Source organism: Portunus trituberculatus, chromosome 33 (genome assembly GCF_017591435.1).
Source record: "Portunus trituberculatus isolate SZX2019 chromosome 33, ASM1759143v1, whole genome shotgun sequence".
In the NCBI taxonomy this organism is placed as follows: domain Eukaryota; kingdom Metazoa; phylum Arthropoda; class Malacostraca; order Decapoda; family Portunidae; genus Portunus; species Portunus trituberculatus.
Window position 1 is genome coordinate 11,725,603 of NC_059287.1, and position 24,593 is coordinate 11,750,195.

Below are 24,593 nucleotides of genomic sequence, written 5' to 3' on the forward strand. Positions count from 1 at the left end.
CAAAGATGGAGGAAAGTTGGAAGTAAATAGGATAAGGAATAAGGCACTAAATAGTTGGGTTATGAGCACTTCTTCCAATGCTGAAATGGAACATCAACCAACATAATTGTTTGTGTAGTGGTATGATAGAACAATCAACATGTTAGCCATGACAATTAGTGACTGTGATGAAAAATGACCAGATTGGTTTCAGACTAGTTGAAACCTAACCAACCAAATGACAAGTGGGGAGAGGATTCTTTGAGTAAGGTGAAAATTCAGATAACTTGAGTTTCTTGGCTGTTGAACTGAAGACACAGCAATGCAGCTTGGATGAGGAAAGGACACAGGTTTAAGAAATGAAACATGTTATAATCACATATTAATTGACATGTTTCACAAAGAGACAATGTGAAAGATGTACAAAAATATATACTCCTTCCAACACATCAATCACATTACTGGCTCTGGGCCGGAAAAATACACATTGCTCAAACTTCTTGAACATAAACTTTTCAGTCTAAAAATACTTAACCTATATATACAAAAGAAACCAGTGTTTTTCAATGCACCTACTTTCTACAAGACAAGGAGCCTATGGTAACTGTAGGAAATATTTCTCAAGCCTGTATATATGCCTGCCTGTCTCTCCCTGCCATCAGCTCAACAATAATTATTTCTGTAAAGCAATGAATGGCAGTCTTAATATTGCACTGCAGCTGCAAACACACCCATACACACTGCTCTCCATCATTCAACCACACAATGTGAATATAAAGTTGAGATCTTCCCTATCAAAATAGTAAAGATGTCATTTGATTACTATACACATCTGCACAATAAAATCTCTTATTATCAGTTAATAATCATAAAATACTATAAACTAGAATGTCATAATGCCCCACTATTATGGAATATGACTATCATTATTAGTGACTTCTTTCTTGACAAAACAATTCAGATAAAATAAATACAATAAATTAAAAACATTAGAAGTAGAGTCAATCTAAAAGTTAAATGAAAGTTTATATTCACTTCACCTCATGTCAGCACATGAGCACATTAAATAATAATAATAAGAAAAATGTATGGCGGTGGACATGGTGTTTAGTGAACCTCCCTTGCAGCCAACACTTTCAGGAAGATACGCTTTAAATAATATAATTATTATACCACAGCATGCAGTTCACTACTCACTTCTTGAGGGTGACAGGGATGCACTATTACCTACCCACTCACTCCCTCCCTCTTCCCTGACAGTTGTGGTGTGGAGGTAGTGATAGCCTTGGTATTACAGCAACCTCATCATGTGTTTACAGAACTAAATGGGACACCATTATAATTTTCTGAGGTTGCATTAGCAAAGATTCTTAGCCTTTGTCTCAGCCTTCTACTTATACTTGTGCTCATCTCTTGAGTGTGTCTGAAGTTATGCTGAGCCTTGGCTGAGATGAACTCTTAATCCCCAGCATGAATTGGCAAAAGAGCTAAACAGTAAAATCTTACAATCTTTTTACAATTTTTTGGATTAATAGAAAAAAAAATGTAATTAATGATGGATTCTAGGATATGATTGGATAAATTTATGTACATTATAAAGCTAATTATATCCCACACAAGGTACGCGCATTTTGTCTCACTGTTTATATCCCTGAGCCAACATTGCCCTGCTATTCCCACTAAGCAGTGCCTTCCTTTTTTTTTTTTTTTTTTTTTTTTTTTTTCCCCTTCCCCTTTGGCAAGGAGATGAAGCTACAAATACCAATATAGGAAATCCAGCAGGACTGTTGGCAAGATTTTCCTTCCTCACACAGTCAGTATTATAAAGAAAAATATAGCCTGAAGGGCTCCACTCATTCAGTGGCACTAAAAGGCTGCATGGGGCTTGTCGCTATTTGAAAAAAAAAAAAAAAAAAAAAAAAAAAAAAAAGTAAATGAGACACTTCAAAACAAGGACACAGGAAGAGCCAGTGCCATTATTGCTGCACAGATGCAGGTTCCATTGGCTAAATAACACCTTATTACTTTGTTTACTAGCATCATTATATCAGCTCTCTAAGGTATCTGCTAAGTCTGTCACAATTAACACTTCTGCAGGTGCTATATATATATATATATATATATATATATATATATATATATATATATATATATATATATATATATATATATATATATATATATAAACAGTCACTCAGGTCATCAAAAACATCCTTATGGGCTGATAATACTTCAGTTGGACAGCTCAGACAATAGTCAGCCATCTCTGCTTGTTTCACCTAGGCTTAGCCAAACTCTCAAAAATAAGGTACGTACCTCCTGACCGGTCTTAAAATTTTGGCACCTCAAGACCAACTCTCAGCACAACTTGGGAAGTTAAGCACAACTCTAAGCAAGAGTTGGGCTGAATGAAACCTCTACAATTAACAATCTTTGCTAATACAGTCCTTGTTGAACTGTGGTGACAGGAATGAGTCCAGTTGACACATGGTAAGGCCTCCACATAACAAGGATGGTGCAGTGCTTGCAGAACACATCCACCAAACATTCCAAAGTACACTTTACTTTTGCCTCTAGTCTGGTCTGTTATAAGCAGGCAGGTGACCGAGATGTTGCTGCTCATGCCACACTGCATCCACCACAGATGTCAGTTTGGTCCTGCAACACACCCTCACAGTGGCCATTGGGAACAAGTCCATGGTGAACCAGATTTGTTGCAGAGACCAGTTCAATCCATACTTGTGAAAAGCAGGACCTTCTTACTGTGTTGTTATTTTCATGCCGCCTCTTAGCAAAACAAAATATTTTTGGCACTAATTTCACATATTTGCAGTAATTCTGCAAATTTAATTTCCTGACTACAAAATACAATGGCAGAGATGCACCTCCAATAACAATCATTTGTTACTACCCACTACCATAGAATAAACTGTGCACAATAAATGCAGCATGGATACAATGTTTCAATGCTATGTTTTCTCTCTCTTGGTACACTAAGTGATAAGACTACCTGAGAAGAGGGTGCTTGAGGTGACCCTGCAGGCACTTGCTGCGGCAACACGGCTCATACACTACCTCAATACATCTGTGTACGTAATACACACACGTAAAAGTGTGCCCATCTTCTGGTAACAGCTTCGGGTAAACCTGTCTTAATTTACGAGTAATATTATTAAAACCTGGAAGTAATTGTTAAATTATAATAAAGTGATCATCCTTTGCACCGATAATTCCTTGCTTATTGCACAATTTACTCGTACTTGATTCTGTAAACTGCTTGTCAGTGCACAAGATTGCCCTTCCCTTTACTATTTATTGCTAAGATTCTGGCATCAATCTCATATTCACTTTTTTGAATAATAAACTAAAGTAATACAACCAAGAACAAAGTGACCCGGTCAAGCTGACTTCATCGCCAAGACTTGCCTCGTACAGGGACAGAGGCGGCAGCCACACACTGGCTGGCAATAGAGCAAAGTACTATTGTCTGCTTTATAGCTGAGAGTAAGGACTGGTGCAGGAGGGCTTGGTCCTCCTGTCTGCCGGCCGCACTAGGTCAGGTTTCCTTCCCATGCATCCATTTTTTGCTTGGCTTCCAACCTTTTGCGAGCTGTAGGAAAGAGTATGGTAAGCATGGGCATTAGGAAGATGTGTTTGCATATGTTGAATTGATTCTGAACTAGATAAAATGAGACAACTGTGGGATTTCATATCCATATCTCAGTTGTCTTATTGTTATTTCAAACAGGAATACTCTTGCATTTTTTTTTTTTTTTTTTTTTTTTTTTTACGGTAAGGCCTATAGCGCCTGTAGGCACACTTGAAGAGTGTATGGGAAGCGCTGTTCAGCTTCCGCCCATTAGTGGCGCAGGCAATTTTATTTATCTGCTGGGACTTGCTATGAAATTGTTGATTTAATGAATCAATCCGATCCCTCAGACAAAGCCTGTAAAGACACATATGCACCAGCAGCAGATGACTAAAAAAGAAATGAACTGCTTATATATTTACATTATGAGTAAAAACAGAGACAAGGGGTACTACACACTCTTCCCAACATTATGGAGATCAGATTGTTGGTGCAGCTATTTTGGTTATTAATGCATGCATAAGTGTGAAAAAATACTAGTGATTAGTAAAGAAACTAATGCAAGGCTGACCTTTGGCATCCTTAAGTTTCTGTCTCTCAGCCTCCCTGACCTCCCGTGATATGTTGACCTTGAGGCCAAGAGCACCAGACACAAGGCGGCGGGCCAGGGCTGCTGACGTGGCTGGCCGAGGCTTGTAGGGCAGCAGGGCGTCAGTGATACGCATGGCCTTGGCCCGGGAGGTCTTGGTGGCATTGGACAAAGAGCGAGTCTTGAGGAATGGGTGTCTCAGGCTGAGAGCTTCGGCAGCTGGTTTGGTAATGAAGCAAAACAAAAAGGATAATACATTTCAGAAGACACTTTAGAAATATGGAACACCATACATCTATCTACCAATTTTTTGGAAAGTAAATAATTTCTCCTTCCAAAGAAATTTCCAATAAAATCATCCTACACCTTACAAGATGAGATTATGGAGATGGGGTAGTTACCATGCCATGGCAGGCCTACCAGTGCTGTAAATCAACACCAAATACCATCATGCCTCAGTTCCATATATTTCTTGAGAGTGGTTAGCAGTTACATATAAAATAACAAACAAATTTATTCAGAACATAATGAGCAAGCCTGTGTCTGTAGCAGCAGATCACTGTTTATTTGGCACATCTACTAAAGCAGTCTAACCATAATCAGGATGATAAAAAAAATTCTGCAGCAAATTAACAGGATGTAGTCGGCAAAACTCACCCATTAGGGAAGTTGAGAAAATTCCAAGAGCATGAGTGTCGTCCACCCACTTGACGTCAAAGCCTGCCGAGATGAACTGGCTGAACACCATCATGAGGTCCTGTGTTTTGAAGGAGGTGGGGAAGTCATAGATCTCAATGACATGTGCATAGTCATCTTCATTCATCTCTGCCTCTGAGCGAGGCTGGAAGCGGCAGTAATCATTGACTGGTTTCTCCAACTTCACCTTGCCCAGAGTGTCATTAAGCTGCTGTTTGAGATCTGGATCAAGACACTCACCCGAGTCATCATATAGGCTGTCCCAGGAATCCTCCGTCTCATCTGCCCAGTTAAAGGCAAACTTCTTACTTGCCTTTTTCTCGTGTTCCTCTGTTTGGGGTGGCACAGGGGCTTCTCTCGGGCTTGGTGGGGATTCAGTCTGATTTTGTTCCCAGGTGTCAGTTGGCAGAGGATCTGGCTTACTGTTGTAGTCTGTGTTAGCCTGACTGGTGTCTCTGTGGTCTAGCTGAGTATCACTGAGGTCTGTGTTAGTTTGGTTGAAGGTGCTATGGTCTGCTGTGTCCCGTATACTGCTCTCCACTGGATGAGTTGGACTGCTGCACGGGCTTGGCTCACTGCTCATCACTGGAGACCTTGCTGGGCTGTTCAATGATTCTTTGGAGGGTGTCTTGATGTCCTGGCTCTGGCTTGGACTCTCCACATCGCTGATGTCCAGCACCGCCATGCTGTCTCCCCAACTCGACGTCATGGAGTTGTCCAAGCTGAGTCTGGGTGTGTCCTGCTTGGACTTGGAGGGTGTGGTGTTGGCTGGAGTTGTACATGGACTGGATTCCTCTCGATGAGTGCTAGGAAGGTGGACGGGCAAGGTGTGGCAGTGTTCCATGGTGTCCTTCGAGGGGCCACCACTTTCTCCTAAGTCAAGTGCTACATTGGGCAATGATCCCAGCCTGCCTGATGGCGGCTTGCCTGAAGAGTTTCTGAACCGTGGGGGACAGTAGGGTGGGCTGCCTTTGTTGGGGGTCATGGGGTTTGATCCACCAATGCCTCCTGCCCTCCAGTTCAGGTTGGGGACATGAGTGGTGCGCTCCAGACTGGGGTTGCGGCTACTGGTGCGACTGCTGGTGTAGCGGTCATAGTTGTCATAGCCCCGGTCCTGATGTTCATAACTGCTGTTGTAGAAGACACGTTCACAGCTCCCTGCTCTCTGCTCACTCCCCGACCCTCCACGGGATGGTGTGGGTGTTCGAGGAAGCTGCTCTCCCATCCTGGCCCTGTTGTGGTGCTCACTGCTTGGGTCTCGGCTGCGTGAGTGCCTCCGCCTGGATCTCCTCTTCTTGGCTCGTCGCCCTGACTCTGCCTGTGGAGCCATGATGTTTTCCTTGCTGTGGATGCTGTGCTGGACATCCCGAGGTGGTCCAGGACTCTTTCGGCCACCCTGACCTTTGTGGTATTCAGATGGCCCTGGCCTGTCTTTGCTTCTTGCAGATTCTGTGTCTTGGTTGAGACAGCGTTCAATCAACTGATAAGTTTCGTTGGAGAACCGACTATTGCCATTCCCTCCCTTTTGGTGTCTTTGATTCCCTGCACTAGTCTCCCTCCCACTGAACTCAGCCTTAGCTTGTGGTGGCTTTCCTCTCACTCGGCCCTCTGTTTCTCCATCAAACAGGGATGCCTGACTCCCCTGACGACCATATCTGTTCCGTCCACTGTACTCAGAGGCAATAGAACAGATGGAGTAGGTGGGGGAGGGTGGCCGGGGAAGAGGCTCCAGATCCTGCAGAGGAGTGGGGGTGGCACGGGCTGATCCACTGGTGCCAGAGGGAACGTGCCTTCTCCCACGGGGCACGTAAAGAACCTGATCTGGCCGCCTCCCTCTACTCTTGCCATAGAAATCACTGGCATTGGTGGCGGTGCTGCATTCACTGTCAGTTCGCTGCCTGCCAACCACGGGGTAGGTGTGATAGCCGAGGGACTCCTGAGGACTTGGCCGGGACTGTGCTGGGGTGTGTGGGTGGTGAGCTGGACTCATCTCCTCATGACTCCCTCTTGCTGGGGGTGGTCGGTAGATCTGAGCTGCTGCTTTACCCACTGTGGGGAGGCAATAAGTGTGTAATTAGTTGTGGTTAACTGTTTTGGGGAGGAGAGAGAGAGAGAGAGAGAGAGAGAGAGAGAGAGAGAGAGAGAGAGAGAGAGAGAGAGAGAGAGAGAGAGAGAGAGAGAGAGAGAGAGAGAGAGAGAGAGAGAGAGAGAGAGAGAGAGAGAGAGAGAGAGAGAGAGAGAGAGAGAGAGAGAGAGAGAGAGAGAGAGAGAGAGAGAGAGAGAGAGAGAGAGAGAGAGAGACTGCAAGAAACAACAAGTGTTGTGCCTTAGAAAATAACATCTTTATCAAATAATACTTAAACAGTCTAAACCACTACAGAACAAAACAGTAAAACTAATACAAAACTAGTTCTCACATATCCAGTGTTTTAGAGGCAGACCTGAGGCACAGTGAAGCGGAGACTCAATAATCAAACATCTTAATAATTGAACTTTTTAAAAATCAAACGCGAAAGTTCGATTTAAGGGGGGGCAAAACAGCTGAAATGGTAAAATGGGCTCAAAACATTTTTCTATTTTTTTTTGTATATTTACACAGGAAAAGTATCCAAGAATCAAGTTTTGGCCGGGAAATACAGTATATGTGTAGTACATATTTGTTGTACAAATAAAAAAAAAATTGAATCTTGCAATTATTACCATAGATATGTCATACTACAAACTTTAAACCCGTTTTTCTCAAAACGTCAATAAAACAACTTCAATGTGTAGTTGTGCAAAGAAAACTTCATGGATTTCAATAAAAATCACCATACTTATGCATTATGAGTATATCAACATTTTTACGTGGGCTTTTTGAAATATATTGAAAAACAATGGTTCGGGAGCATTTTTCAGGGGAAAAAAAAGTGACGTCATCATTTACATAAACTTGTGAAAGCGATTTCTCACAAACTATAACGAATATAGCAAAAATGTCACGTAGAATTGTTGATATGCTATTCAACTACTACCATGCAAAATTTGGTACCTCTACAATGAAAATGTGAATTTCCGTTAATTTTTAAATCATAACCGTCACAACAATGTAAGCTAAAATTTCTACGTCTGACATATTATCAGAAACTAGATTTTAAGCAAATTGTGAAATTTTGAGGCAAAAATATTGAAAACTTTTTTTTTTTATGAATATTTTTTACCCAGCTGTTTGGCCCTCCCTTAATACTTGAAAAAAAAAGCTCTGGCCTCTCCCTCCCTGCCAATGTCATTGTCCTGTTCTAATATCAGTATTACTGGTAATACCGAAACAAAATACCAGTACTCCAGTATACCGGAAACCAGTGTGCATCCCTAGTCCTGCCACAGTCTTGAGAAAAACAACATTCTTCTACATTCTGTTGGTAGTTTTTCATTTAGAAACCTACAATGGCAGCAACAAGGCTTATTAGTGATGAAAATAAGGAATCTAGTGAAAGTGCAAGTGTCAGTGAGCCACAGCCCTCCACAGGAATTATACCAGACGTTTTTATGGATGGTGGTGACTCATCCTTTGACGACCTCCCTCCTCCTCCCCACCCTTCTCCTCTCCTCTTCTATATTATCCATCACCAATCTTCACTTACGGTATGTACAAATCAAAATCATAAAAAAAATTACATAGAAATTTTTATATACTCGAGGTTTTGCAAAGATTAGAATGAATTACCTGATTTATAGGTATTGATAGTCTAACTTTTTGATACTCCAACAGCCATTTGGAACGAATTAAGTTTGAGTTTTGAGTCTCCACTACATATGAAACCAAGGAACTTAAGAGATGTGCTTCAAATAGTCTGCATGTGGACTCTGTCTCACACTGCTAACCGATGGAAAATGGCTAAGATGTAAGCTCAATAAATTAACTGGAGCCTCTTCATAGCATCTCAAGTGTGAGAAAAAAAGAGAAAAAAGAAAACAATACTAAGCCTAATTTCCTTACCACGACGCCTATTGTTGGACATTTCAGGTGGCATGGTGACTGGCATGGCCTGAGGGTCTGGCCTGGTGGGTGAGGTGGTGAGGCTGCTGCTGCCACCACTACTGTAAAACCTGCAACAGTATAGGTAAGATGAGGTCAAGTCATGAAGAGGTTAGTAATTATTGGGAAGGTTAGTTGAGGGTGTTGCAAAGATCAACAATTGTATAGTAGGAATTTAAGAGTTAAAATAAGTATTATGTAATGATGGTGGTCTGCATGCGAGGAATTCAGTAAGTTATCTTTTTTTATTTTTTTATTGTAAGGGAGAAAATCTGGCCAAAGGCAAGAAAAAACAACTAATCAAAAAGGCCTACTCGAGGATTGGCATCTAAATGTCAATCCTCGAGTAGGCCTGAGAGTTAGCCAAAAGAATGGGATAAATATCTTAAAACCTTTGTGTAAAGTGAGTTCAGGTGATGATGGTGATATGCATGTGATGCAGTGACACAGTAGTCCAGGCTAAACAGAATTCACAAACGCCTTGGTGCTCTTGCCCTGGTAATGTGACAGACACATGTATATACAACCTATCAATGGCTTCCAATGACAGTCCATCCTTGAGATCAATGTTCATGTTCATGCTTCTAATGGCGATATGACAAAGGGAAGAGGAGACAAGTGTACAAGGAATGATAGCAGGTTGACAGGATTATGTGGGTTACCAGTGAAGGAGATTAAGGGCATTACAAGCAGGTTCATAGCAAGCTGTGAGTTTCCTGTGGTGTAACTGTGTCCTCATCCTGTGACATTATCCCATCACTCTAGCATAAGTCACAACACCAGATACACCTGAACTCTCATGGCATTAAGTGATATGAAGGGAATATCTGCATCACCTACCAAACTCATGGTATTAACCTCTTCACTACTGGGACATATTTTTACCATGAGTTTTGGGTATGACTGGATAATTCTATTTACATTAGGAAGGGTCTACACAGGTCAGAAGATTGATAGCCAGAGTCTTCACCATTTTAATTCCCACATAAGTTCCTGAAGCTGTATAGAATCACCAAATAGTAAGCAGAATGAATATGGAAATGTGTCATGGCACTGAAGGGGTTAAATGGCATGAAGGGAATATTTGTATCACCAATCATTTTAAGAGTCTACATTAGAGAATAACTGATCACTATTGACTCAAGTTACTCATAAGATATGGAGGGAGTACCAGTGGAAAGTGTCTCACATGAGTATATATCAAAGGATGCTACAAGATACAAGTCTGATCCTCTCTCTACATAGACTGAATGATCCACTTATGGGATTCATGCTCTGTGGAGAGAGAGAAGACATGGGGAGGGAGAATGGTGAGTGGGAGGGTACGGCTACACTTTTGGGTGATGAGTAAGTAAACACACTCAGCCTGAGCCAAAACCAATGACCTATATTCATACATACACTGGTGATATAAGCATAGGGGAACTGCAGCTTAAGTGATCATTGCTTTTTATAAATGAGCAAGCAAACAGAAATAATTGCCTTCTTATTCAGCAAGCAAATAGATGTTTGTTCACATGTAATAGCAATGTAAGTGGTCATTTCTCTTCTTCCTTTTCAACAAGACTGTCCCTTTCCACCAGGAGCTGACCGGGGTAAGAGTATGAATGATATGTATATATAAATGTATATTGGTCTGTCTGGGCTACTTGTCAGAAATTGCCGCCAGAAAGATAAACACTTTAACTAAACACACACACACACACAAATGAAATGACAACAGATGTAAACAAAGCGCTTTTCTGAAGAGCCAATGTGAGAAATGTATAGAAAAAAACAAACAAACAAAAAACAAATAAACTACACCTACCCACACCTGTCTATTTCAACAAAGGAAACACACACACACACAGAGAGAGAGAGAGAGAGAGAGAGAGAGAGAGAGAGAGAGAGAGAGAGAGAGAGAGAGAGAGAGAGAGAGAGAGAGAGAGAGAGAGAGAGAGAGAGAGAGAGAGGTACTGGATCTAAGAGTAAAGGAAAAGTTTTTAAAGAAAAATTGGATGTGTAGATATGGAGATGGAGCCACACGAGCATAAAGCCCAGGCCCTGTAAAACTACAACTAGGTAAATACACTCAAAATATGCCAGCAAGCTCCATAGTGAGAGACAAACTTGTAGTAAAAATAACTACTTAAGTCTACAGTACATTAACTACAATGCTGGAGATTGCAGTTAAGTAATCACAAACTCCTATCACAGGTTCTAGTTGATATCACTGAGATTTTCAAGCATAGGTACAGTTCTAATGGTTGCTTTATAGGCTTGTGGAGGTTTCTGTGCATTTTCGGGAGTGTTTTCATTCCTCTATTTAGATTTGTTTTTTTTCCTTTTCTTTTAAGGAGCAACAAAATTGACAAAACAAAAAGGCCCAGTCAGATGCCAGTCCCCGAGCAGATCTGAGAGAGTTAGCTAAAAGAACGGGATGTCTTAAAATCTCCCTCTTAAAGGAGTTCAGATTATAGAAGGGCAGAAATACAGAAGCAGGCAGGGAGTTTAAGGGAGGCTGAAGTGGAAGATGTTTGGTATTCTCAGGTTGTTTGCATGAATCTTATAGTTTATTGTGATGTAATTAAGATCCAGGGATTTGCAAGAGCAGTTCCATGTTTCAAATGATTGGTTAACTATAGTCCGTTCATCCAAAGAATCCAGGCCGAAACTGCTAGTTCGGTTGGTAGCCCTGCCCACCCCCGCCGCCACTAAACTTTCCCAACACTTAAATTTTCTTCAAGTACATTTATTTTTCTTCAAGCTATAAACTTGTATATCTATTGAGTTAAGTAAAGAAAAATAAATGTACTTGAAGAAAATTTAAGTGTCGGGAAGGTTTAGTGGCGGCAGGGGTGGTCAAGGCTGCCAGCCAAACTAGCAGCTTCGGCCTGGATTCTTTGGATGAACGGACTATAAATCTATAAGAAGTTATAAGGATTTTAACAATGTTTTATGATTTTGACCAAGCTCTAATGTTTGTTACTGTGATTTTCAAGACATTCACAATTCTAACCATAACTTATCAGGCACCATTATAAGTTACTGGGATTTTCAAGAGTGTTTCTATGACTAGTGATAAACTAAGTAAATGTAATAAAGTTATTGCAATTTCCAAGTAAGTCTTCATGATTCTACGTAGTAAGTAATGAACCTTAAACCCATTGAAGTTATTGCAATTTCCAAGTATGTTTTCATGACTTAAGAAATAAGTTAAGTAAATCTATCAGAAGTTACTGCAATTACCAAGGACACTTTCATGATTCTACAGACAGTTCAGTAAGGATTGTGTACCAACAGTGAGAACCACCCCTGACAACCTCAATGATTATTCTGAAACAGTGCTAGTGAATGAACAGAGCATTTAATCCAAGCCTTTGTAAACAATGACACCTAGAACAAAATAAATGCTTTCAAAAGGAACACCAAGAATCAACACACAATGAAGAGAAGGTGGAAGGCAAAACAAAGGGAGTCATGCACCACCACCACTGAACCAGGAGGATGAGGAGAAGGCAGTGGTGGTGGTGCTAGCATGTGGTCTTCTCACTACATAACAGACTGTGATATAAATAGCATGGGTCAGGTGGCTGCTAGCTCTCTCTCTCTCTCTCTCTCTCTCTCTCTTGTTTTAGTCTTCCTCAAACCGACAAATACACACACACACACACCTGACTATGACTATTGGAAGGGAAGTTACAATTAAGGTATCCTGTGTGAGAGAGAGAGAGAGAGAGAGAGAGAGAGAGAGAGAGAGAGAGAGAGAGAGAGAGAGAGAGAGAGAGAGAGAGAGAGAGAGAGAGAGAGAGAGAGAGTTAGGTACTGGATCTAGTACAGGAAAAGAGTCTGGAAAGAAAGGATACAGAGAAGAAGAAGAAGAAGAAGAAGAAGAAGAAGAAGAAGAAGAAAAAAAAAAAAAAAAAAAAAATATATATATATATATATATATATATATATATATATATATATATATATATATATATATATATATATATATATACATATATATATATATATATATATATATATATATATATATATATATATATATATATATATATATATACAGGAAGGAAAGAGGGAAGAAAAGTAGAAAATAAAGAATCTAGGAAGAGAGAGGGAGGAAGGAAAAAGAAGGATCTAGGAGAGGTAAGGAGGGAGAGTGATGAAAGGAAATTATTTTGGAAAGGAAATAGAAGGACCTGAGAGAGAGAGAGAGAGAGAGAGAGAGAGAGAGAGAGAGAGAGAGAGAGAGAGAGAGAGAGAGAGAGAGAGAGAGAGAGAGAGAGAGAGAGAGAGAGGAAAAGGTGTGGGAGAGGTAAGGAAGGAAGGGTCTGGGAGAGGTAGGGAGTGAGTACTGGCACTCTCCCAGATAGCGTGCCCAGTTATCTTGGCATACACCATACCCACTCCACTCCATCACCACCACCAACACAATGCACATGATTATCAAGAATGTGGCTGCTTCTGTTGCTGCTACTACTACTACTACTACTACTAATGTTGCTGTGTTATCTACTACTACATATTACACTTTGCAATTCTGGAATACTGCTATTTCTACTATAACTTCTACTATTGTTGGAACTGTTTGTATTAATGCTGCTACTGCTCTTATTACTACTACTACTACTTCCAAGGCCAATTTTATCATTAAGAAATCTCCTCTGTAACTTCTTTTTATATTGTCTTTCTTCTACCTACCTTGGTAATCACACTCAATTTATACAACTCTGATTTACATAGGCTGGAATGCAAAATTATTACACCTACTTTTATGTAATGTAATGTTGAGATGTATGAGAAAATGAGAGAGAGAGAGAGAGAGAGAGAAAGCATAAACTGACCTTCTCTCCCACTCCTCGTTTGTGTTGCTTCTTGTGTTGTTCCTCGTCACACCCGACTCCTCCACAGACTTGCACTTCTTCCGGATGCCTCCTTCACCCACGCTGGCACTGCTGGTCCACTCCGCCCTCCGCGTCACTCTGCCAGGCACTGCACCATTGGGGTTATCACTCACCTTCCCCTGACCTCCCACTGTCACTGTCTCAATATGTCTACTCTGACCTGACTCTGTGTTCTGCCTATTAGTATGTTTCTCTCTTCCGTTCACATGATCACTACTGTGCTTTTCCTGCTGTTCTGCTTTCTCCTTCTGTCGCTTGTTCTTGCGGTTTCTCCTTCTCTTGCTGTGTGTCTCCTCAGCAGTGGCCTTCCCTTGCTGGGCACTGGTGTCTTGGGTGGCGTCAGAAGGTGGTGGTCTGCGGTGCTGTGGCGACACACTGTTCCTCCACTGCCGTTGGCGGGAATGGCTGCTGCTGCTGCTGTGGCTCCTGAACCTTGGTGCCTGGCGTGACCGCTGTGTTTGTCTCTGCTGTGGTTTCTCTTCTTTTCTTGGCTGCTTCTCACCTTGTCTTGAGTGAGATGGTTCTGCTGGTGGTTTGATGACCTCCTGTTGCACCTTGCTCTGAGGCTTTTCTGTGCTGCTGTGGCTTTGGACCTGCTTTTGTTTCTGTGGCTTGTGCTGGCCCTGTTGCTGCTGCTGCTTGTGTATGCTATGCTGTGGCTGCCGCTCCTCTTGCTTAGGCAGGTGAGCTGTGGGCTGCATGCACTCTTTTCTGCGGTCTAAATCATGGTGTGGCAGACCCGCTGGTCTGTGTCCCTCCTCCCTGGTGTGGTGGTGGCCCACTAGTGGGGAGTCAGGGGGGCTGGGGCCCGACCGGAATGAGACTGCTGTGCGCCGCTGGTCCCCCTCGCCCACACTGACTGAGGTGAGGGCCGGGAAGTGGTCCTGCACTGTGCTGTGGATGAGATAGCGGTGGTGGGGGTCCACAGCAGGGAACAGCAGTGCTCTGTAACAATGCAAACACACACCATGAGACAGACAAACCAGCAGCATATGCTACTTACAACAATCTTTAATTAACAGTCATCACAACTTTGGACTCTCCTTCCTGATCTCTGTGGCTGTGACTCAGTGATGATGCACAAAGATCACATAGCTATGGAAAATCCAACTGACAGCCTGCAGTCCAATCATTATTCTGCATGAAGGTGATCTCAGGAAAAAAAAAAAAAAAAATCAGTCCAGTTCCTGGGCAGGGTGTGTGAACAGCACACTGACACATGGTCGTCACCCTAATAACTCCCTCAATGAAATGGTAACTAAATATTTACAGAGAAAGCAAGTAATTTTTTAAGTCATATGAATTACTTTGCTAACATGGTAGTCACTGATAACATGAGTCATGAAAGATACTTATGACATCTGTAAATAAAATGACATAAAGTTACACACACATGTAAATAATAAGAAAAGTTTCCTCATGTCCTCCATTATCTTATCTCCATGACACAGTATGCACACACCATCATGCTGCAACACCACCACTGACAACACCACACACCTCAACTAACACCATCCCAGCAAACAATCCCCCACTGACCACCAACCCTCACTAACTCACACCCCTGATCTGTATCTGTCACTCCCTACTCTTCCCTCAGGACACAAGCCACTTCCTTCCACTTCCTGATGATCTTGATGACTAAAGCCTGTGTTCAAAGACACTGCTCTCTTACCACAACTTTTTTTCAGAGCCACTGAGATGACTAGCTGTTTGTAAGGTGTTTCTGCTTGTAATATTGTAACATCTTGTTTATCTGTCACTAGAACTATAAAACACTCTTAAAAACTGGAGTCATCAAGTATGTAAAGCCTTTGGAACATAGTTGAGTTGTGGTGCTATTGTGCTAAGACTAGTATTGGGAAAAGCTTTGCTCTATCATGACGACTATTTCTAAAAGCTTTAGTTGAAGAAATGCATGTTTTTTAGGGTATTTTTATGGTTTTAGTGATGATGGATTAGTAAGCTTTCTAGTTCATCAAAAGGAGAAACTGTCTTGAAAATCCCACTAGACATCTATAAGGATTAAAAAAAATTGTCATGGTAAGAGAGCAAGGCATTTCTGAATATGGCCGTAAGCGTGCACAAGTGGTGATAGGCTTGGTGCAAGATGGCCATTTCTTGTGATGGGATGGTGCTGGAGTGTGAGGGCAAGGAGCAAGAGGGAAATGTGAGGACTGGAGTATAGGAGGAAGGAATGAAGGGACAGGAATAGATGGAGACTCTACCACTGATTGAGACAGATCTGAGCTTGAATTCAATATACAAGATTAATGAAGACTAGTAAATTAAATGGCATTTATATAAATCTAATATGACTTGTCTGAAATGACACTTAACGGTTCCTCATATAATTATAAAACATGTAATCCACCTCCTACACATTATAGCTTCCCATCAAGAACAGACACACCAACAGTTTGTGCTTCTTGTTAGGCCAAGCTGAGTTAACTAACGTAATCTAACCTGACCTAACATACTCGGATAGCTACTTCAAAATTTCTAAAGGCATTTAGTTCTTATCTTTTTTTTTTTTTTATGATTGTGCTTTCTCTTGGCTACAAGGAGCAAACCTTGGAATATGTAAGTATATATGTACAATTGAGTATATAATCTCATATCAGAAACAATCAGGCTGAGATAAAAAGATAAAACATGTCCCTGCACTGTCAATAACACATCTATCTCCTTTGTTATGCTGTGCTGTTTTCTTATTAATCTATTCACATGTGATGCCACTAATGCTACTGGTGCTGCATATGACAACTCTGCCGTCCACCACCAGATGCATGTGTGGCGGTCACTGCACCATCGGCCTTGAAGGGGACCTCAGTGGCCTTGACTGGAAAAGCTCTGTAGGGGAAGCTTATCCTAAACTAACACTTACTCCCTGCCTAAGAAAGGTATCTGAGTGAGGAAACCTTTATCTTCAAATGCACGAGAAGAATAAGGATGTAAACAAAATGATGGTGATAAAGACAGATACTTGTTCATCAAAATATATAAACTGTCCAACCTTTTGTGGAAGAATAAAGATGTAAACAAAATGATATTGATAAAGATAATGGTACTTAAATCATACATCGCTCACTAAGAGGAAATGTTATCCGTATGTGTATGTGACCTTACTACTGAGAAATGTTTTGTTGCATGAGATAAGGGGAAGAGAATCTATGAGCATCTGATGACAAATTAATACTCTGTTATAAGTGAAATGTGTGAGGAAAAGTACAGGTTTCAGAAAATTAGTGTTTCTCTACTGAATGTGAATAACATAAGGGTAATCAAAGGGAATGTAGCAATAATAAAGTGTTCCATTGTATTCAAAATACGGTTAGAAAATTTCATAAGCCTCCACTTCTGAAGCACTGCTGCTCTGATCACTGTGGTGTCTTCAAAAATGAAACATAGAAACAAGATTAATGATGAAGCTCCGCAGAAAGACCTGGAGGAAATAAGGGAAGTAATAAACATCTGAGGCCTTCCCCAGGTAGATAAGTATTCCCTTTAACTTACTAGATATTACAACATTCCCTAACCTCTTTTTCTATTTAAATATCAGTCAGTTTTCATATAGTTTTCTTTTTTCAACTATTATTATTAATATTTCTTAGTTTATATGACCAGATGAAGGTTTTACTCTCACACACACACCCCGTAGTGTAGTGGTTAGCACGCTTGACTCACAATCGAGAGGCCCGGGTTCGAGTCCCGGAAAGCGGCAAGGCAAATGGGCAAGCCTCTTCAATGTGTGGCCCCTGTTCACCTAGCAGTACGGGATATAACTCGAGGGGTTGTGGCCTCGCTTTCCCAGTGTGTGTTGTGTGTGATGTGGTCTCAGTCCTACCCGAAGATCGGTCTATGAGCTCTAAGCCCGCTCCGTAATGGGAAAGACTGGCTGGGTGACCAGTAGGCGACAGAGGTGAATTACACACACACACACACACTAATAAATAAGCATGACAAAGTTTACATGCACAATGAAGATCCAACCAAAGAATATAAGAAAATACAGAAATTATCACTATCAAAGCTGCCTGACAAATCGATATTTTATGGTTATCACAGCATTGGAAGCATGCACACGCATGCACGCACGCACGCACGCGCACACACACACACACACACACACACACACAGCAACAAGACACCACCAGAGCAAATACATAGGTAGACACAACAAAAACTTTAAACCACTCACTCAGCAAAACCAGTTCCACTTTTACCTTCCACCACTGAGAGAGAGAGAGAGAGAGAGAGAGAGAGAGAGAGAGAGAGAGAGAGAGAGACCCAATCACCCCAGACATCATCAGCCTTTGACTTGACCTACATGCATCTCTCTCTCAGAGAGAGAGAGAGAGAGAGAGAGAGAGATCAGTAAGGTGTTAGCATGCCTTCCCCGTGACACTGGTGCGAGGAATGCCTTCACCTCAGTAGCGGTCACCAGGATATCCAGCCAGGCGAGGTGCGCCGCCCACTGGCATCGCACACACCCCTCATAGTGACAGTAACGCCGAGTGACGGAGAAGGAAAAGCATGACAGTAAGTGACGAAGGCGAAATAGTGTTCCTGACAGTGACAATGCCGTGAAGTGAAACAGTATTAGTGTGGCTGATAGTGACAATATAAAGCAGTGATTCTGGTGTGAGTGCCTGATAGTGAGTGTTGCAACGCGACAAGGGAGGTGCGAGTGACTGATAGTGACTGTGACAATGCAGTGTCTCTTGTTCATATAGAGGACTGACATCTAATTGAACCTTTAAAAATATTTTCCCTTAAGTTTTGTCAATTTCGGCTGGTATTTCTCCATAACAGAAAAAAAGAAGAAAGGGAAATTGATGATGTAATTAAGATTCCAAGCCGTGAGTGAGTAGCAAAGGGTTAATACGTCGGAGAAGCACGACTGAGATATTTTGGACACGAGAAAAGGAGAGAAGAGAATGAACCAGTGAAGAGGGCAAAGATGGCGGAGGTTAAGGGGAGAAACAGTGTAGTGAGACAAAGAATACGATGGAAAGGCGTAACAAGGAGTAACATGAACAAGCTGGGAGTCCAAGAAGATGCAATGGATAGAAACAGATGGAGAAGGATAACTCGAGCGGCTGACCCTGCAATACAGTGGGATTAAGGTTCGCATGACGGAGAATACTTACGTTGGAGGGAAGTTACGATGGTGGCAGAGAAACTGATGAAACATAGTAGAAGATACGAGGGTGAGACTTTTACTACACCCAGAGACAACAAACAAGCGTCACAAACACACACACACACACACACACGTCTTCAGCTGCGGTGGTGGTAGTGGCGGCGGTGGTGTGGCATTACGTACACCACAACTTCTTAACACTTCACAGAAAGACCTCCACCACACTAATGTCACTGCAAGTCACCATCACCACCACCATAATAATAAACAGTGATCAGACGCAGTAGAAGTCAAGTCTTTCAAATTCTGTACTGGGAATACTGGTCAGTGAGAAAACAAAGCAACAGAAGCGCACGTTTCCGTTCTCCCTCCACACACACTGAAATGAGACGCTACGGTGACTGCCTGTGTGTGTGTGTGTGTGTGTGTGTGTTACTCAAGGCTAAGAGGGAGGAAGAGGGGAGAAGGGGGGGAAAAATAAAGGGAAAAAAGACACTAAACGATAAAGAACGCAAGAAAAGGGAAGAAAAGAAACGAATCGAGTGGATGGAGGATAAAAAAAAGAGAATATAGGGAAAATGAAAATAAAGGGAAGATAGGAATAAAGGAAGAGAAATGGAAAGAGAGAGAGAGAGAGAGAGAGAGAGAGAGAGAGAGAGAGAGAGAGAGAGAGAGAGAGAGAGAGAGAGAGAGAGAGAGAATAAAATGTTAATAGATTAGTGGATATGGAGGTATAAGGGAAAAAAAGAAAAAGGTAGAGAAAAAAAGGAAGAGGCTGGAAGAGATAACGAAAAAAAAAAGAAAACATGATAGATTAAAGAGAGAGAGAGAGAGAGAGAGAGAGAGAGAGAGAGAGAGAGAGAGAGAGAGAGAGAGAGAGAGAAGAGGGGAGGAAGGGTGGGAGGGAGGAAGAGAAGACAGGGCGGCCTTCAAAATCGTTACCCGGTACCCCATTAACCTAACCCATGACTGTAAGGCCCACACTTCCTCACTCTTGCTGTCTGTCTGTCTGCCTGCTGCTATTGTTCCTGGTTTTGAGAGAGAGAGAGAGAGAGAGAGAGAGAGAGAGAGAGAGAGAGAGAGAGAGAGAGAGAGAGAGAGAGAGAGAGAGAGAGAGAGAGAAATTGCAAATACACGTAACCGCCTCCCCCCTCCTCACTCACTCTCTCTTATATCAAGAATTCTAGCAATGTTATATCGTCTCTGTTCACAACTTTCTATGCACGAAAAAAAAAAAAAAAAAAAAACTATCTATATCATTACGTTTGGCATCAACCCGCGTCATGCGCACAAACGGTGAAAAAAAAAAAAAAAAAAAAACTCATGAATCTGCGTTTTTAAAGAGTAACGATTACGAAGCAAAAATTAAATACAAAAATTAAAACAATCCCATCACTTTCACTCGATAAGTTGTGGAGGCAAATCAGAAAAAAAACAGGAAAGCACAAGAACTTGTTGCATTTAAAGAACACAAAGAGAATGAAAGAGAAAGTGAAGGCAAAAGCGACGAGTAAAACGAAAGGGAAAGGAAAAGAAAGGAAGGAAGGAATGAAGGGAAGAACAAATGAAAGGAAGATGTAACAATGACTCCGTCTGTCAATGTAAATAGAACAATGCATGGATTTGAAAACACTGGGCTGACTGATTCTCTCTCTCTCTCTCTCTCTCTCTCTCTCTCTCTCTCTCTCAGTGAAATTCCCCTCGTGCGTGTATATCCATGTATAATGCACGGTTGAATGCATACGTATGTGTATATGTGCGTGAGCGAATGTCAGATGCATCGAGTGTGAAGGCAGAAATACTTGACTTTCATCACATTTATTCACGTCTCTCTCTCTCTCTCTCTCTCTGTGTGTGTGTGTGTCGTCATGCAGTTACTTAGTTGGATTAATTAATGAAGTGACAAAAATAACAAATAAATCTGACAAAGTAGAGCAGAGAGAGAGAGAGAGAGAGAGAGAGAGAGAGAGAGAGAGAGAGAGAGAGAGAGAGAGAGAGAGAGAGAGAGAGAGAGAGAGAGAGAGAATCAACCTATTAAATTCATAAACAACGAACTTCACCGCCTAAGAGATGCGCACGAGAGAGAGAGAGAGAGAGAGAGAGAGAGAGAGAGAGAGAGAGAGAGAGAGAGAGAGAGAGAGAGAGAGAGAGAGAGAGAGAGAGAGAGAGAGAGAGACGCACATAACTTATAAACACCGTACACAAAGTTTTTAACTAAAATAAACCACTTCACTGCAGCATTTTCTAAAACGATGCAATTTCTTTCATAAAACAAACTTATCAATGTACTACAGCAAATCTTGTATATTTCTCTTTAATTTGTAGCTGTAGTTTTTCTTTACTGTAATTTTCATTGCACATGGGAATTTTAAGATATTTTCCTTCCACTGTATTTTATTTATGCTTCATGATTTATTAATACAACCTTTTCTGTAATATCCTGTATCTAATGTTCTCCTTAATAATGTAGAGTAACACGACCAAAACAAAGCACTCTAAAAATAAGTCTACTTGAAATGCTCTCTCCGTTTCTTCACTTGGTAAAACACACACACACACACACACACACACGAGGCAGTCTGTATCACCACTTCCTGGATAGCCACACAAGACAGACACACATACACACCCCCAGAGCAACGGGGGTAGACTAAGGACAGAGTAAGCCCTTGGTGTCGAGTCCCCCCCCCAACATCGGGTTTAGAGTGCAGGGAGGCCACCACCACCACCACCACCATTACCCAGCTCGCCTTGAAAGACTGCCAGCCCGTTGGTGGTGCCTCAGCCTAAACTGTCGTACCGGACGAAGGGTAATGGATGTATGTTTTGTGTAGGATTGTTCATACTCGTCTATTTATCATGGTTCCTGTTTAGTTCATAAAGGTTTGAGTTTACATTTACGTGGGATGGTATTGTTAAAATGTAAGGGGGAGAAGGGTTACGGGGGAGGAAAGTAAAACGTTACACCACTTAGTTTTTGTTGTTATTTTTAGACGCCAAGAAATTTAGTTACTCATTCTGTCCCATGTAAGCTCACCTAGAAGCTACAGTTTTTGTCCATTAGAAAAGAGGTTTGAAAGTTAAATTACATATAAAGAAAGAAAAGAAAGAAAACAAGGAAAAGAAAATAAATAAAAAGGCAATTTGTCTATCTCCTAAGGGAATCACCTTGTTACATTTATACGCAAGGTCTCTCATTGTTATCTTAAGATTATCTGATTATACACGATACCATTGGCGTTTTCAAGGACATTTTCATGACTAGTGATATAATTAAAAAAAAAAAAAAATCGTATGGTAATCCCTTTGATCTCTTCCTTTCTTTTCTTTTCTTTTCTTTTATAAAGTTTGATGAAGGACACCAGTAATGAATACGGTACCTTTGACTGACATGTTTTCCAGAGCTACATGACACGACAGAGGGAGTTTAGGGTACAATACGGCTTCCAAGGACACTAAAATCAGATATAAGGAATCTTCGTGTTTTGTTTATGCTTGGTCCAGTTTCGCGCTACTGAAGTCGGTGACATCAACACTCAGACTTATGTAACAGTGGCGCCTGAGTATCTTGCTGTATTTAAAGTAGCTACTCACTTTAAATACTGATAATGTAAATATGTGGGAAAAGACTCATCGCATTAAACATCTAAGCCAAATTGAAACTTTGATGGAAGAGGAAGGAAAGAAGACTAAGTCACGACAGTAAGGTTTTAATTATACGAGGAGGAGGAGGAGGAGGAGGAGGAGGAGGAGGAGGAGGAGGAGGAGGAGGAGGAGGTTATGAAAGCAAGGTACTATATACCAAAGTGAATAAGGAAGGGAAACAACGCATATAAGAAATGATAGATAAACAGGATGTGAAAACTGACAGTAGAATTGTGCCTGCCTGTCTTGATGGGTAATACAATGAAGACATCAACATCATCCACTCATTCCTCCTTTAGTTAAGATTACCGACTAAATCTTTCGCTTCCCACACATTTCTCTCAACCACCTGAACTGTTTAAATTCATGTTTATACGTTTCTTATATAATTCTCAAATCTTTATCATTATACTTGTTTAATCATTTTCTAGTCCAAGATACAAAATGCAACAGTCTCCTTTCATTATCTCTCTTTTTAATATTTTCTTAGCTGTTGTCAATGTTAACGGGTGATCAGAAGTAGTGAAACGTTAATATCTCAAATCAGTGAAGCAGAAACTAAGAATATTGCAGATTAAGTATGTACCGTGTGACATTATGTGAGAATGGAAAATATATGAATGAATGAATGAATGAAAGGAAGGAGAAAGAGCGAAAGAAAGGAGATGCATATACCGTTACAAAGTGAATGCTCCACATGTCCACCATTATCCACTTACACACACACACACACACACACACACACACACACACACACACACACACAGCATACTTATCGGTCCTCACGGAACTCAGATACAAACTACAATTTACCTTATGCAATATCGATCACGTAACTAAAAAGTACATTATAATGGAAAAAAATGCAGAGGAAACGAGAGAGAGAGAGAGAGAGAGAGAGAGAGAGAGAGAGAGAGAGAGAGAGAGAGAGAGAGAGAGAGGCTTGTACTGTACGGTACGATTGATTTATCGTAATCTGTACCAAAGAAAAATACAGAGTACAGTAATCTAGTACCGTACCAGTAAATCCCTTTCATACCGTTATAGTACGCTAAGATATCATACTGTAATTTCGTACCATGCATATAGGCTGCCACTCCCCCATATCCCCAGGGAACATGGCATACTTAAGTGAATAAACAACGTGCATGAAAACGAAAAAAAAAAAAAAAAACATCCCAAGGTCACTTAACAACAATAGAATGGCGGTGGATGACGTAATGAGGAGGAGGAGGAGGAGGAGGAGGAGGAGGAGGAGGAGGAGGAGGAGGAGGAGGAGGAGTGGGGGTGGGCTAGACAAAGGTAGTAGCTAGTAGCAACGGTGGTGGTGGTGGTGGTTTCAATGTAATTTCCCAAGCTGTAGTCAAACTTGTTTTCAAATGCTGGAGTTCATACTGGGATTCTTGACACGTGATATTACAGTACCAGGACTCCTTAATGCTATGTAGAAATCATGCAGGAAGATGCCACAGTAATCTTCTGCGATAAATTGAACACCTTCAGTAGCACGGCACGTTTTCATATTCATTCTGCTTACTTAGGTGATTTTATACAGCTTCAGAAACTTTTAAGGGGATTCAAATAGTGAAGACTCTAGCCATTAATCGTCTGACTTCCACTGACCCTTCCTAATGTAAATAAAATCATCATACCCGAATTCAAGATAAAAAATGCGTCCCAGTACTGAGAAAGGTTAATGGATCATGCAGGAATTGTATTGATCTGTGACTGTGATGCCGTGATGTATTGCTAGATTTCTACTATATGAATCTACAATGGTTTAATGTTTAGCAGGAACTATGTCCTCTTACTGAGATGCCACGATTGTTTTTCACGTTTTGCAGGGTTTATATACGGTATGATCTGTGCCTGTGATGTGGTTTTGCAAGATTTCTACAATGGTTTAATGTTTTTGCAGGAATTATGTACGCGCTCTTAGTGTGATTCTATGACTTTTAGGTTTTGCAGGGTTTATATGGGATCTAAGACTGATGCTGTGACGTTTGGCAAGGTGTCTATAAAATACCTGATTCTAAGGT

General features: G+C 41.2%; 1 protein-coding gene across 3 annotated transcripts in view; it reads right to left on the reverse strand.

Annotated features, from left to right (window-relative positions):
• Window positions 1-351: 351 nt before the first annotated feature.
• LOC123512418 (serine/arginine repetitive matrix protein 2-like) overlaps window positions 352-24,593 on the reverse strand; it is a 29,284-nt gene continuing 5,042 nt past the window's right edge. For 2 of the 3 annotated variants that reach the window (XM_045268816.1, XM_045268815.1), the window contains exons 2-6: window positions 13,704-14,708; window positions 8,833-8,942; window positions 4,815-6,902; window positions 4,140-4,376; window positions 352-3,589 (exon numbers count right to left, since the gene is read on the reverse strand). In XM_045268816.1, the coding sequence (XP_045124751.1) occupies window positions 3,531-3,589; window positions 4,140-4,376; window positions 4,815-6,902; window positions 8,833-8,942; window positions 13,704-14,464 (3,255 nt within the window). In that variant the 5' untranslated portion in view covers window positions 14,465-14,708 and the 3' untranslated portion in view covers window positions 352-3,530. Of the gene's footprint in view, window positions 3,590-4,139; window positions 4,377-4,814; window positions 6,903-8,832; window positions 8,943-13,703; window positions 14,709-18,916; window positions 19,285-24,593 lie in introns of those variants that run through there. The other variant, XM_045268814.1, reaches the window with a different exon arrangement.